This window comes from Macaca thibetana, chromosome 14 (assembly GCF_024542745.1).
Source record: "Macaca thibetana thibetana isolate TM-01 chromosome 14, ASM2454274v1, whole genome shotgun sequence".
NCBI classification, from domain to species: domain Eukaryota; kingdom Metazoa; phylum Chordata; class Mammalia; order Primates; family Cercopithecidae; genus Macaca; species Macaca thibetana.
The window spans coordinates 102,252,644-102,268,107 of record NC_065591.1 but is presented as its reverse complement, the minus strand read 5'-3'; the positions used below and the strand labels follow the sequence as shown (position 1 = coordinate 102,268,107).

The 15,464-nt window shown below is 43.3% G+C and overlaps 1 protein-coding gene across 1 annotated transcript in view; it reads right to left on the bottom strand.

Moving 5' to 3' along the window:
- FDX1 (ferredoxin 1) overlaps positions 1-12,638 on the bottom strand; it is a 40,000-nt gene extending 27,362 nt beyond the window's left edge. Inside the window, exons 1-2 of the mRNA XM_050757752.1 lie at positions 12,222-12,638; positions 5,983-6,107 (exon numbers count right to left, since the gene is read on the bottom strand). Coding sequence (XP_050613709.1) covers positions 5,983-6,107; positions 12,222-12,406 — 310 coding nt within the window. The 5' untranslated portion in view covers positions 12,407-12,638. The remainder of the gene's footprint in view (positions 1-5,982; positions 6,108-12,221) is intronic.
- Between the last annotated feature and the right edge of the window lie 2,826 nt (positions 12,639-15,464).

Sequence of the window (15,464 nt, the reverse complement as noted above, 5' to 3'; positions counted from 1 at the left end):
CCCTCTTCTCACAGCTCCACTAGGTGATGCCCCAATAGGGACTCTGTGTGGGGGCTCCAACCCCACATTTCCCTTCTGCACTGCCCTAGCAGAAGTTCTCCGTGTGAGCCCTGACCCTGCAAAAAACTACTGCCTGGAACATCCAGGCATTTCTATACAACTTCTGAAATCTAGGTGGAGGTTCCCAAGCCCCAATTCTTGACTTCTGTACACTAGCAGGCTCAATACCACATGGAAGCTGCCAAGGCTTGAGGTTTGCACTCTCTGAAGCCACAGCCCTAGCTCTACATTGGCCCTTTCAGCCAAAGCAGGGACAGCTGGGACAGCTGGGACACAGGGCACCAAGTCCCCAGGCTGTACACAGCAAGGGGGCCCTGGGCCCAGCCCACAAAACTACTTTTTCCTCCTAGGCTTCTGGGCCTGTGATGGCAGGGGCTGCCATGAAGATCTCTGACATGCCCTGGAGACATTTTCCCCAGTGTCTCAGGGATTAACATTCAGCTCCTCATTCCTTATCAAAATTTCTGCAGCCGACTTGAATTTCTCCCCAGAAAATGGGGTTTTCTTTATCGCATTGTCAGGCTGCAAATTTTCCAAACTTTTTCAATGCTCTGTTTCCTTTTAAAACTGAATGCTTTTAACAGCACCCAAGTCACCTCTTGAATGTTTTGCTGCTTAGAAATTTCTTCTGCCAGATACCCTAAGTCATCTCTTAAGTTCAAAGTACAAATCTCTAGGGCAGGGGCAAAATGCCACTAGTTTCTTTGCTAAAACATAGCAAGAGTCACCTTTACTCCAATGACCAACAAGTTCCTCATCTCCATGAGACCAACAAGTTCCTCATCTCCATGAGACCACCTCAGCCTGAATTTCATTGTCCATATCATTATCAGTATTTTGGCCAAAGCCATTCCACAAGTCTCTAGGGATTTCCAAACTTTCCCATATTTTCCTCTCTTCTCCTGAGCCCTCCAAACTTTTCCAACATCTGCCTGTTAACCAGTTCCAAGGTTGCTTCCACATTTGGGGTATCTTTTCAGCAGCACCCTACTCCTGGTACCAATTTGTTTAATTAGTCCATTTTCACACTGCTGACAAAGACATATCCGAAACTGGGTAATTTACACAGGAAAAAGTGTTTAATGGACTTACAGTTCCACATGGCTGAGGAAGCCTCACAATACTGGCAGAAGGTGAGGAGAAGCAAGTCATATCTTACACAGATGGCAGCAGGCAATCAGAGAGCTTCTGCAGGGAAACTCCCTCCTATAAAACTGTCAGATCTTGGGAGACTTATTCACTATGACAAGAACAGCATAAGGAAGACCTGCCCCCAGGATTCAATTACCTCCCACCAGGTCCCTCCTACAACACATGGGAATTCAAGATGAGATCTGGGTGTGGACACAGCCAGACCGTATCACCAGTATTGTTTTCCATTACCCTACATCAAGTGATTTTTTTGTGAGCTTAAAAATATTCCTACTGTAATGCCTTTTAAAATCCTATTTTCTAAGCACTTTTGTCTATACAGTATCTACTCCCAAATCAACAGCACCAAATGTCAGGCTGATTGTTTAGCCTTTTTCCATGTAAGATCATGTTTAGCATCCATTCCAATGTTATTGATTTGGGATATATTTCAGTACCACACCATCACTAAATGAAAGTTTAGTTAACACTGTTATGAGATACTAAGATTTAAATTTTTCAATGGCATAACAGCCACAACTTCCAATGCACACAAACAACAGCATGGTTGACCCACTTCTGTCAAAGATCAGGAAATATATCTACCAGCTAAAGTGGCTCCACCATATAACAGAAATCAAAAAATTCTTTGAAATAAATAAAAGCAGAGACACAAGTACCAAAATCTCTGGGATGCAGCAAAAGCAGTGTTAAGATGAAGTTCAGAGCACTGAATGCCTACATTGAGAAGTTAGAAAGCTCTCAAATAACAATCAACATTAACCTAGAAGAACTTGAAAAACAAAAACCCCAAAGCTAGCAGAAGAAAAGAAATAACTAAACTCAAAGCAGAACTGAACAAAACTGAGACCCAAAAATCTATACAAAGGATCAAGGAAACCAAAGGTTGGTTTTCTGAAAGAATAAACGAAACGGATAGACCAGTAGCTAGATTAACAAAGAAAAAAGAGATGATCCAAATAAGCTCAATCAGAAATGACAAAGATGGCATTACAACCAATCCCATAAAGATACAAAGATCCTAGAGACTATTATCAATACCCCTATGCACATAAACTAGAAAACCCAGACACAGACCAAAGGAACAGAATAGAGAACCGAGAAATAAAGCTATTCATCTAGAAAATCTGATCTTTGACAAAGTCAACAAAAATAAGCAATGAAGAAAGAACTCCCTATTCAATAAATGGTGCTGGGATAGTTGGCTATTATATGCAGAAGAATGAAACTAGACCCCTATCACTATATACAAAATTTAACTCAAAACAGATTAAAGACTTAAATGTAAGACCTAAAGCTGCAGAAGTTCTAGAAGAAAACCTCAGAAATGCTCTCCTGGAAATTGGCCTTGGCGAAGAATTTATGACTAAGTCCTTAAAAGCAATTCCAACAAAAACAAAAACTGACAAATGGGACCTGATTAAAGAGCTTTGACACATTAAAGAAACTGTCAACAAAGTAAACACCCTACAAAATGAGAGAAAATATTCACAAACTATGCATGAGACAAAGGTCTAATATCCAGAATCTATAGGGAACTTAAACAGATCAACAAGCAAACAACAAATAACCTCATTAAAAAGTGGGCAGAGGGCTGGGCATGGCGGCTCACATCTGTATTCCCAGCACTTTGGGAGGCCAAGGCGGGCAGATCATGAGGTCAGGAGTTCGAGACCAGCCTGGCCAACATGGTGAAACCCTATCTCTGCTAAAAATACAGAAATTAGCTGGGCATGGTGGCGGGCGCCTGTAATCCCAGCTACTCAAGAGGCTGAGGCAGGAGAATCACTTGAACCCAGGAGGTGGAGGTTTCAGTGAGCCAAGATTACATCATTGCACTCCAGCCTGGGCGACAGAGCAAGACTCCGTCTCAAAAAACAAACAAACTAAAAAAAGCAAAGTAAACACCCTACAGAATGAGAGAAAATATTCACCAACTGTGCATCCGACAAAGATCTAATATCCAGAATCTATAGGGAATTTAAACAGATCAACAAGCAAAAAACAAATAACCTCATTAAAAAGTGGGCAGAGGTCAAGCATGGTGGCTCACACCTGTAATCCCAGCACTTTGGGAAGCCAAGGAGGGCGGATCACTTGAGGTCAGGAGTTCAACACCAGCCTGGCCAACGCAGCAAAACTCTGTCTCTACTAAAAATATAAATTAGCTGGGCATGGTGGCACACCTTTATAATTCCAGCTACTCGGGAGACCGAGGCATGAGAATCGCTTGAACTTGGGAGGTGAAGGTTGTAGTGAGCCGAGATTGTGCCACGGCACTCCAGCCTGGGTGACAGTGAGAGTTCGTCTCACTGTTGACAAACAAGTGGCCAACAAACATGACACATGAAGAAATACTCCACTCTGCAAACCAAAACCACAATGAGATACCATCTTGCACCAGTCATAAAGAGTATCATTAAAAAGTCAAAAAATTATAGATGTTGGCAAGGCTACAAAGAAAAGGAAACACTTAGCCACTGCTGGTGGGAATGTAAATTAGTTAAGCCACTGCGGAAAGCAGTTTGGAGATTTCTCAAAGGACTAAAAATGGAACTACCATTTAACCAAACAATCCTACTACTGGGTACATACCCAGGAGAAAACAAATTATTCTACCAAAAGACACATGCACTTGTATGTTTACCTCAGCACTACTCATAATAGCAAAGATATGGAATCAATCTGGGTGCCCGTCATGGTGGATTGGATAAAGAAAATGTAGTACATATATATCACAGAATACAAAGCCATTAGAAAAAAACAAAACTACGTCCTTTCCAGCAACATGGATACAGCTCAAGGCCATTATCCTGAGTAAATTAATAGAGACCCAGAAAAGCAAAGTGTTCTCACTTAAAAGTGCAAGCTAAATACTGGGTCCCATGGACATAAAGTTGGGAACAGCAGATACTGGGCACTACCAGAGGGGGAAGGGAGAGGGGCAAGGAGGAAAACTACCTATTGGTTACTAAGCATACTGCCTAGGTGACAGGATCATTCATACCCCAGACTTCAGCATCACATGATACATCCATTTAACAAACTTGCATATATACTCCCTGAATCTAAATAAAAGTTGGGAAAAAAAAAAAGACATGAACAGACACCTCTCAAAAGAAGACACAGACACAAAAGCAGCCAACAAACATACGGAAAAATGTTCCACATCACTAATCACCAGAGAAACGGCAATCAAAACCACAATGAGATACACCAATCTTGACTTCAAGACAGGTTTGAGTCTTAGCCCTCTCACTTCCTGCGTGTATAAACAGGGAAACTTAATTTCCATGAGACTCAGTTTCTTCAACTATCAAATGGAGAGCTAAAAAAAAAAAAAAAGTCTACTTCATTTAACATATGCTGGAATGTAGTATACACTCAAATTCTAGTTGTTATAATTATTTTAAAACTAGCAAAAAAAAAAATTAGATTTAGATATCCAAGGATATCCATGGTGGCTCATGCCTGTAATGCCAGCACTTTGGGAAGCCAAGGCAGGAAGATCTCTTGAGCCCAGGAGTTCAGGACCAGGTTGGGCAATGTGGCAAAACCCTGTCTCTACAAAAATTACAAAATTCAGCCGGGTGTGATGGTGCACCTGTAGTCCCAGCTACTAAGGAGGCAGAGTCAGGAGGATCACTTGAGTCCAGGAGGTTGAGGCTGCAGTGAACTGTGATTACACCACCGCACTCCAGCCTGGGTGACAGAGCAAGATCCTGTCAAAAAAAAATTTTTTAAAGATACTCAGCAAATATTATTGAGTGCCAACTCTCGACAAAGTCTACTGTACCTGAGTAACCTCATGGAGCCGTCTTTCAAAAACTAATAATCTAATAAGAGAGATAGCCATTCTCTCTAAAAAGGAAAACTGTTAAAAGCATTAACAAGGAGAGGTAGATTTAATAAATCATGGGAAAACCGAAGAAAGATAAATTAATTCTGATCTAGAAATGGTTCTTTAAAGGTAATGTGAACAGTGCCTTGAAAGAAGCAGAGTCAGATACACTCCTCGAACCTTATTCCAGACCAGTGGTTCTCAAACTTGAACATGCATCAATATCACACAGACAGCTGTTACAACACACAATGCTGGACCTATCCCAGACTTTGTGACTCAGTAAGTCTGGGGCAAGGGCAGGGGTGGCGGGTGGGGGAGGAGTGTCTGAGAATCTCTATTTCCCAGGTGACACTCATGCTAATGGTCAAGGAAACCCTCTGAGAACTGCTAATCTAGACACACAGTGCTTGAACAAAACTGACAGGTGATATACAGGGTATGCCTCAGGAAGTGTAAAAGGGCAGCTGCAGGAACACAGGCTTTGCACGTGTAGTTAAGGCATATGGTCAGAAGTCTAAAAATGAAAACTTTCTAAATAAATCACTTTCTAGGATAAGTTACCTTTCCTAGGAAGGTGAGCTGACATTCAAGATATTTAAGTACCCCTCTGTGCTAGGACATTTATTCTCTCTAACCTGGTATCTTTTAACTCTACTCCGTACCATCAGCTTTGCATCGCATACATAAACAGTAAGGTAATGAGGCCACAGCAGATTTCTGATCATGAGTTATTTAAATCTACAAAGAACAGAACAACGGTGTCACTCTATTATTATTTATAAACAAGAATATAACACTAACACATCCCGAATGTTAATATTTTACCTAGCATGCTATAGGTTAAACTTCTTAAAAAAACAAAACAAAACAAAAATTTGAAATCTAACAGTTTCACTTATGCATTTTAAGAAACGTTTCATACTCACCAAAGCCATCAATATCTAGATTATTTTCAACCACAACATCTAGCAGAGAATCACCAACTTTTCCTTTGGTTGTTAATGTTTCACCATCACGGTTTATAAAGTGGACTGTTATTTTATCTTCTGAGCTGGAAAAGAAAGCAGTCCTTTAGTATTTTTAGTAATTTCAAAACATAATTCAAAATAATTGGTTTAAAAGCCTATAAGGCCTTCAGAGTAGATGGGAACACAGGTGCCCAACACCATGCCTGGCTAATTTTTTTATTTTCATTTTTTGTAGTGACAGGGTGTCACCATGTTACTCAAGCTGGTCTCAAATTCCTGGCCTCAAGCAATCTTCTCAATCTGGCCTCCTAAAACTCTGAGATTACAGGCCTGAGCCACCATGACTAGCCGAAAGTATTTTCTTTTCTTTCCAAAGCTTATTTGGGAAGAAGGCAACACAAATCAAAGGCATCTATATCTACCCAGCTCTACTACCTTACAGGAAATGGCAATGACTACCTGGTCAAATGGCCTCAGTATATGTCTCCCTAATAGTCACAGTTATAAAACATTTGGCAATTATTATCACTCATGAACTCTATTTTACTCTCATACAAGCCAGTGCAATAGCTTGCACCTGTAACCCCAGTACTTTGAGAAGCTGAAGTGAGAAGACCATTTGAGGCCAGGAGTTTGAGACCAGCCTGGGCAACAAGGCAAGATCCCATCTTCACAAAAAATAAAATAATTAGCCAGGTGTGGTGATGTGATCTGTAGTCCCAGCTAATTGGGAGGCTGAGACAGGAGGATCCCTTGAGCCCAGGAGGAGGAGGAGGCTGCAATGGGATATGACTGCACCACTGCACTCCAGCCTGGGCAACATAGCAAGACCCTGTTGTTTAAAAAGAAAAGGCCAAGTGTGGTGGCTCACACCTGTACAGGAGCACTTGGGGAGGCCGAGGCTGGGGACTGCTTGAGCCCAGAAGTTTGAGACCGGCCTGAGCAACATAGAGAGACCCTATAGTACAAAAAATAAAAATAAAAATGAGATGATTGTAGGTGTGTGAAAAATAAAGGGCATGGTGGTATTTGCCTGTAGTACCAGCTACTCAGGGGGCTGAGGTGGATCACCTGAGCCCAGAAGTTCAGGGATGTAGTGAGCCGTGATTACACCATTGCACTCTAACCTGGCCAACAGCTCAAGGCCCTGTCTCAAAAAAAACACGTAAAAACGTAGTCACATGACTCTGAAAAACATGAATGTGTCCATAAAAGACTAGACCAGGGTTGTAGTGAGCTTTTAAAAAGCCAATCATGGCCGGGCATGGTGACTCATGCCTGTAATCCCAGCACTTTGGGAGGCCAAGGCGGGCGGATCACCTAAGGTCAGAAGTTCAAGACCAGCCTGGCCAATGTGGTGAAACCCCATCTCTACTAAAAATACAAAAATTAGTCAGATGTGGTGGTACATGCCTGTAATCCCAGCTACTTGGGAGGCTGAGGCAGAAGAATCGCTTGAACCCGGAAGGCGGAGGTTGCAGTGAGCTGAGATCACACCACTGTGCTCCAGCCTGGGTGGCAGAGTGAAACTCTGTCTCCAAAAAAAAAAAAAAAGGAAATCATTCTGCTCTCAACACAGCAACTGCTGTGCAAGTGCTACATAGACTACTATTGCTGAGTGACGTTGTTTAATAGTTTCCTGCGTATTTGACATCTCATTTCAGTCCACATTGTATACTTACAAATCAAAGGGACTAGAAAAAGTTTTTTATTTGTTTGAATCTGTAAGATAAATACCTCCTTACATGTTTTATAAGATAGTAGGTTAGCTATCAGCTGACTTAAATTTCCTTCACTTCTCACAAACATCCCTCCAAAACTTGAGAAGACATTATACTAGCAACTAGATCCTTATTCCTCCACCATTGGTCATTTTAATTTTTACCTCACACTTGAAAAGATTCTCTTCAACTTAAAATAATGAGTTGTTATTCTTACTACTACCAATAGATGGCAATAGCCCATCAAACAAATCTTTAATATAAGTAAAACTCAGAATTAAATAATTTCAGAGCCATCACTATCTTAAAAGTTACCAAGTCCAATGATCCCATTTCACAAATGAGGCAACTGAAGCCCCACTGGATAATGCCCTCCCTAATATTACAACACTGGAAAAAAAACCAGGATTCTATTCATGAAAACTCATCAAAAGGGTGTGTGTGTTCAGGAATGTTCCTCAAAAGGGCCTGCGCTCTCCAACTTCTTTTCACAGCCAAAAATGCTTTAAAACTAGTATTCCCACATATTATTCATGACTTTCAATATGAATAACTGCAATTTTTTTCAAAGTAGAATGACTGAGAATGAAAATACCCCAGAGGCAGGGAGACCACTTTGGAAGTTATCAAAACAGCATAAACTAATCAAGGACGGAGAACACAGTGACGTAACAGACATCCAGGAGGTAGACCGAAAGGTTTTACTCACCATCTACTTAAGCTAAATTGAAAAGTGAAGAAGAAAAACACTGGGATTTCCGGCTCACGCAATTAGGTGGTACCATTTAACCTAGATTTAAGACAGGAAACAAAGGAGCTTTGGGGAAGACGGAAATAAGTTGAAGATTAGACCTGCTGAATTTAATAATGAAAAAGCCGGATAAGAATGTCCAAAAGCCAGATGGAAATAAGGGTATGGGTCTGAGCCCAGCAGGGAAGTCTAGAGATTTGACATCAATGAATGCCTGGTAGCTAAAGCTACAGGAAGTACATTAGAAAGAATTCCATCATTTATACACACTACTGAAAGCCAGAGGTTTTAGCGTTGTTGTTCTTCTGAAGCACTCTAGAGTTAAGCTTACAGCAAAGGAATTCAAAATCTCTTTTACATCAGCCTCCTCTTCTATAAAATCAGGACAACATTAATCTTACAGTTCTGACAATGTATGCAAAATATGTAACACATAGTAGAATTCAACAAACACTGATTAATAACTTTTATTTAAAGACCAAACCCTTTTGCTAAGAAGTCTAACCTGTTGGTCATTAAAAGTCAACAGCCCCACAAAAAACTGCCAAGTAAGAGTATTAACAGGTTTACCAAAGAATAGGAGAGGAAGTGGAAACGAGAGAAAAAAGTAATTCTTCAGTTGAAAGAGTATGGAACCTAAGAGTCCGAAGATGTAGACACTATGCCGGGAGTGGTCACTCACACCTATAATCCCAATACTTTGGGAGGCTGAGGCAGGCAGATTACTTGAGGCCAGAGGTTCCAGACCAGGCTGGCCAACATGGTGAAACCTCATCTATACTAAAACTACAAAACTTAGCCAAGTGTGGTGGCACGCGCCTGTAATCCCAGCTATTCGGGTGGCTGAGGCACGAGAATCACTTGAACCTGGGAGGCAGAGGTTGCAGTGAGCCATGATGGCACCACTGCACTCAGGTGAAGAGTACACCAAAATCACCACTAAAGAATGTACCCATTAACCAAACACCACCTGAGCCCCAAAAACTACTGAAATTTTAAAAATAAATAAAAATTTAAAAAATTTTTAAGGCCGGGCGCGGTGGCTCAAGCCTGTAATCCCAGCACTTTGGGAGGCCAAGACGGGCGGATCACGAGGTCAGGAGATCGAGACCATCCTGGCTAACATGGTGAAACCCCGTCTCTACTAAAAATACAAGAAAATTAGCCGGGCGAGGTGGCGGGCGCCTGTAGTCCCAGCTACTCAGGAGGCTGAGGCAGGAGAATGGTGTGAACCCGGGTGGGGTAGAGCTTGCAGTGAGCCGAGATCGCGCCACTGCACTCCACCCTGGGGCACAGAGCAAGACTCCATCTCAAAAAAAAAAAAAATTTTAAATTCACAAAAACTTCTTGAGTTCTAGTCCTAGTTTTGCCAGCTACTTAATATGAAATTTTTATTCCCATTTACCTACCCTCCCTACCTCATAGAATTATCTTAAGAGTCACATGAAATAATACACGTGAAAGCTCTTTGCTACCTAAACCACTGCAAAATGTAAAGTATTGTGTCACTGTATTTTAGAGTAAAAGGAGTTTTTCTGACTCTCAATTACTGATAGCTTATCGAGTTGTTAAACTTCAAACACAGAACTACAGTGTCTAGAACTGCTCTGCCTGTCCCTAAGAACTTTGTGCCATAACAAAGATGTTCTACACATACCTGCAATGTCCAATACAGCAGCCACTAGCCACATGTGGCTACTGAGTACCTGAAATGTGGCTAGTGTAACTGGGAGATTGAATCTTTAATTTTATTTACCTTTAATTATCTTAAACTTCAATAGCCATATGTGATTAGTAGCTACTGTATTGGACAGCACAAGTTTCATTAACACAGTAAGAACTGGAAAATCCAGTTGTAGCTCCAAAGTCTGTAACAGAAATGATAAGACCATGAATAGAAATTGTGCCAGGCCAGGTGCTGTGGCTCACGCCTGTAATCCCAGCACTTTGGGAGGCCAAGGAGGGCGGATCACGAGGTCAGGAGATCAAGACCATCCTGGCTAACACGGTGAAACCCCGTCTCTATTAAAAATACAAAAAATTAGCCGGGCGTGGTGGCGGGCTCCTGTAGTCCCAGCTACTTGGGAGGCTGAGGCAGGAGAATGGCGTGAACCCGGGAGGCGGAGCTTGCAGTGAGCCGAGATTGCACCACTGCAATCTAGCCTGGGCAACAGAGCGAGACTCCCTCTCAAAAAAACAAAAAAAGAAAGAAATTGTGCCAATAAAGAGGGCAGCAGGATTATGAGGAAATAGATGTGCTCCCTTTTAAGACAACCTGACATATCCAAATCCAAAAAAACAAATTTGAGAAAGATAACTCCCAATTATTACAAAAACATTCATATTCCCTTGTACCAGTTACACAAGTATGTTCAGTATCTGTCCCAATTTACACAATTGTCCAAAACTCATCCATTGTATAACAGAAAGCAAGGCACCCACACAGATCAAAGGCAGGGAAGTGCAGAGGAAACAGGAACAAATAAATCTGGCTTGCCTTCTTCCTGATTTCCCCCAAAGTTCACACAACAAAAATGTATGGAGCACCCACTAGATAACGGGATTAGTGAGGAAAAGATGACTGAAAGTCTTACTCCCTACTCTCAGAGAGACCTTCTCAAGAAGAAACTAGAAAAAGCAGCATATAAATCCAACATACTCTCCCTCTAGTTCTCTATTCCTGCTACCCTACATTACGGGGTCAAAGGGCTGTTGAGAGATCTGCTTTATATAAATCGCCACCATGTTTCTAGCCTCCTTGCTGCTAGAAATCATGTTTAAATTTTATCTCTAGTATATCTAGGGAGTGTCTTTGAAAAACAAATATGCCCAAGAACCTAAAACTTCAACACATTTGGGGGAAATTGTTCACATCTCTTAAAATATTTAAAACAAAACCCTCTCAACATTGTGAGGCTAGGAGACTGCTGCTGCTGCTGCTGCTACCACCAAGTGGCATTTACTGAGCCCTATGTGCCAGGCACAAGACTACCCGCATCGCTGTATTAACTCATTTATTCTTCAATTAACCGTAGGAGGTCTAAACTGTTATTATCTTCAACTTGCAAATGGGGAAATTGGGTTCCTAAGGACTGACGAAGTTAGGCACGTCAGACAATCCGTGCCAAAGCGAAGTTTCAAGTCCCGGCGGATTACTTCAACGCAGGGGCTTTCAACACTTGAGCAACTAGCAAAGGGCCTACAGAGCAGCAGAGGTTATGGGCTTGGTGTATTCTACCTGGACACCCCCTGACAGAGACCTGGGACCTAGGTGTCCTCCCAAAGCAGGGCAAGGCCGGGAAAGAAACGGCTGGCAGGAGTGTCAGGCCAGGACAGCAGCAGCGGAGCCTGTCGCGAAGGTCACTGTCAGTTTCGGGCAGAGCAAAGGTCAGATCCCAGACAAATCACACGGAGAACAAGCACCAGCAAAGTCCCGGCTTTCCTGTGGGCACGGGAGGCGCTGGGAAAGGTAGCTGGGCGTCCAGAGTCCCCGATTCCCGCCAGGAGTGGGTAATACGCGAAGGAACTTTGCGGTGCGACGGAAGGGAGGCAGCGACGCCACCGAGCAGCAAAACGGAGCCGCGAGGGCACCCCAGAAGAGCTAGGCGAGAGGCAGGCCTCCGGGGTGTGGGCCCGGCGCGTAGAAGGCGGCGGAACCAGACTGGGCCCAACCAGCCAGACGCCACCCACCGGGGACCCCGGCCCGTGCCCACATGGCGCCCTACCTGCTCCGCGCCCGCGCCGACACGCTCAGCGGCCGGCTCGCCCCGGCTCTCCCGCCCGGCCCCCGGCTCCTCAGCAGGCCGCTGACTCCAGCGCAGGACCCAGCGTGGTGCAGCCACCGGCCGGCCGGGCCGCCGAGTACCGCAGAAGCGGCGCGCAGCAGCCGGGCGCCCCCAGCGGCAGCCATCGCCCGCGGTCCGGAACTGCCGGAAGCGACGCAGGCCGCGGGCTGCGGCCGCGAGAGACTCCAAAGAGGCGGGGGCCGCAGCTGCAGCGCAGACGCCAGAGGGCCGTGGCGAAGGGCGCGGGGCTGGAGTGGCGGAGAGGCCCCACTGGGAGCAGCGCGCCGAGGCCCCGCGTGCCTTCCGGGTGACCTATAAAGACACTGGCGAGCAAAGTGAGGCCCCGCCCCGCCTCTCCCGCCCACGCCGCCAAGTCCCACGGGGCGGGGCCAGCGCAGGGGACCTTTACCTATCCTCTAGGTTCCGTCGTAAGCTGGGTGGTTTCTTAGCGCCCAGAGTTGCCATGCAGAAACAAAATATTTTAAAAGATAGGACGTCTAGCGGAAACCAGTTAGCTAGACCACTGTGTTCTGTTCCGTGTCCCCCCATCCCCCAGCCGTTAAAAAAAGAAAAAACTGGGAAATTGTGTCATCTTAGAGTCAAGTTAGAGCAAAAGTGAATTCTGCGCACTGTAAAACAAGAACAGGGGGAAATTTTGAAAAATCTCAGAATGCTATTATACAAAGAAATAATTATGACTGTAAAATTGTAAATGACAATAATGAATAGGCTTGGGGCTGCTGCAGAGGACAGGCAGCCATCCTAGACCTTGACTGGCAAATAAATGCTGAGTACATGAAACCCACGAGACTGAACAGGAAACTTTGTGATGAGCTGAGATTTCTAAAAGACTTTCACAAAAGCCAGAAAAGATGAACTAACTTTAAAAACACTTTATCATGGTTAATATGTTGTGGGAAATGCATGGGCTTTAAGGTCAGAAATAGCAATGTTCAGATCCAAGGTCTACTACCTTAGAGATCTGAGACCTTGGAAAAATTATTCTCCTAGAGGATCAGAGTTTCCATAATTTTCAAACACAGATAAGATGTTCCAGCCTTCAGGGCCATTCCGATGTTAAACAAACACGCAAAACATACAGTGCGTCACAAACCAGGAAGGCTACCACTTCCTGGGCCTTCCTCCATCAGGGTACTCATAAAGAGGCTAAAGGCCAAAGTCAAGGGGATATTGCAGATATGCTAAACACAATCAGATACTTTTTTTTCTTCTTTCTTGGCATGGAGCCTCTCTTTTGTCCAGGCTGGAGTGCAGTGGTGCGATCTCGGCTCACTGTAACCTCCGCCTTCCAGGTTAAAGTGATTCTCCTGCTTCAGCCTCCCGAGTAGCTAGGACTACAGGCGTGTGCCACCACGCCCCACTAATTTTTGATAATTCAGAACAAGAAAGTGTAAACCTGAGTAAAGTCTCTGCGGACAATGTATGGTGCTTTCTCGAACCCAATGGCAGAGAGAAGGCAATGGCTCCTAATTGCCTCAACTCTTTGGGTAAAGAAAAATCTGCGAAGGGCACAGCAAACCCTGACAAGTAATCTTGAAGAGGAGGTTGTAAAAGAACAGTTAACTTTTTTTTTTTTAAATAAGATCAAACCTCCAAGGTCAGATGAATTAGTTGTAGGAAGAGAATTGGAAAGAAAAAAAAAATTGTAGACGTTCTCTCTTCTCTCAGCCCTCCTGTAGCAAATACAGTTTCAACTCCTTTAAGGCACTTGACAGTTTTCTGCTTTGTAGAGTAGTTGTTTGTATACATAGAGTAGTTGTATGTATAGTTCATCTTAATAACTCCGACAGCACCAGCTACAGGATCTTGAATATCAAGGGTCCAATAAATATTGGCGAATAAATTAATGTTATGTAATTTCCATTAATAATCATCAGAATTCATTAAGCCTGTATATGAAGATTAAAGATAGAGAAAATGTTCTCCAGGTTTTCAAAGGTGGATGAGGGGTAATGCCAAAAATCGCAAATACCAGTAGTCAGCAGAATTCCAAAAGGGATTTGTAAACATGGTCATGAATACAGATAAAGCAACACGGAATTACTAAGGACGTGCTTTTGCTTATCTGTTTGCTTATTGTTTTCTTGTCTATAAAACTCCCACCCCTCCATTCCCTTTTTTTTTTTTTTTTTTTATTTTCTTTTTTTCCTTAGAGATGGGGTTTTGCCATGTTGCCCAGGCTGGTCTGGAACTCCTGAGCTCAAGCAGTCTGCCCACCTCAGCCTTCCAAAATGCCAGGACTACAGGCGTGAGCCACCATGCCCAGCCCATCTTTTACTCCTTTCGAAATCCATTCATTGTTTAAAGACTTTTGTCTTATTCTGTTTATGATGCTATAACAAAATACCACACAGACTGGGTAATGTGTAAAGAACAGAAATTTCTTTTCTCACAGGTCTGGAGAGTGGGTCGCCCAGGTGCCAGCCGGTTTAATGTCTGATGGAGAGGCCCAGTCTCTGCTTCCGAGATGGTGTCCTGTCCCAAGATCCTGTCCTGTTGTCCTGATATGATGGTGTCCTCACATGATGCAAGAAGGAAGGGCAAACATGCCTAATTTCCTCCAGTCCTTTTATAAAGGTGTCAATCGAGAAAAATTATGAGACAACTCTCAATCATTTTAGGAGATTGATTTGCCAAAGTTAAGGATGCACGCCCAGGAGACAGTTCTATGCCTTTTCTGAAGATGATTTTGAAGATTCCAAATTTAAAGGGGAAAAGGTGGGATTTTGAGAAGTACCTAATTTTCATGTATGAGGGGGATAAGGAAAAGTAGTCATTCATGCCTGTGTCTAGCTCAGTGAATCTGATTTTATATATATAAGATGACATAGACAAATGGAGCAGAGGAAAAATGCAGGACATCTACATTTTTACATAAGGTAGCATAGACAAAATGGGGCAGGGGAACAATGAGATATGCATTTGTGTCTGGTGGGCAGCGGGGTGACTGCAGCTGTAAAGATTATCTATCCATTTACATTGCCGTGGTGAAATTTTAACAGAACTACCTTAAAAGATCTTGCAGCTCCCTAGGAATTTTCTTTGTGGGCAAAATATGGAGGAGGCATGTAGCTTTTCATCTTGCAGCCATCTTATCTAGAAACCAAAAGGGGGAGGCAGGTTTGCATGACCCAGTTCCCAGCTTAGCTTTTCCCTTTGGCT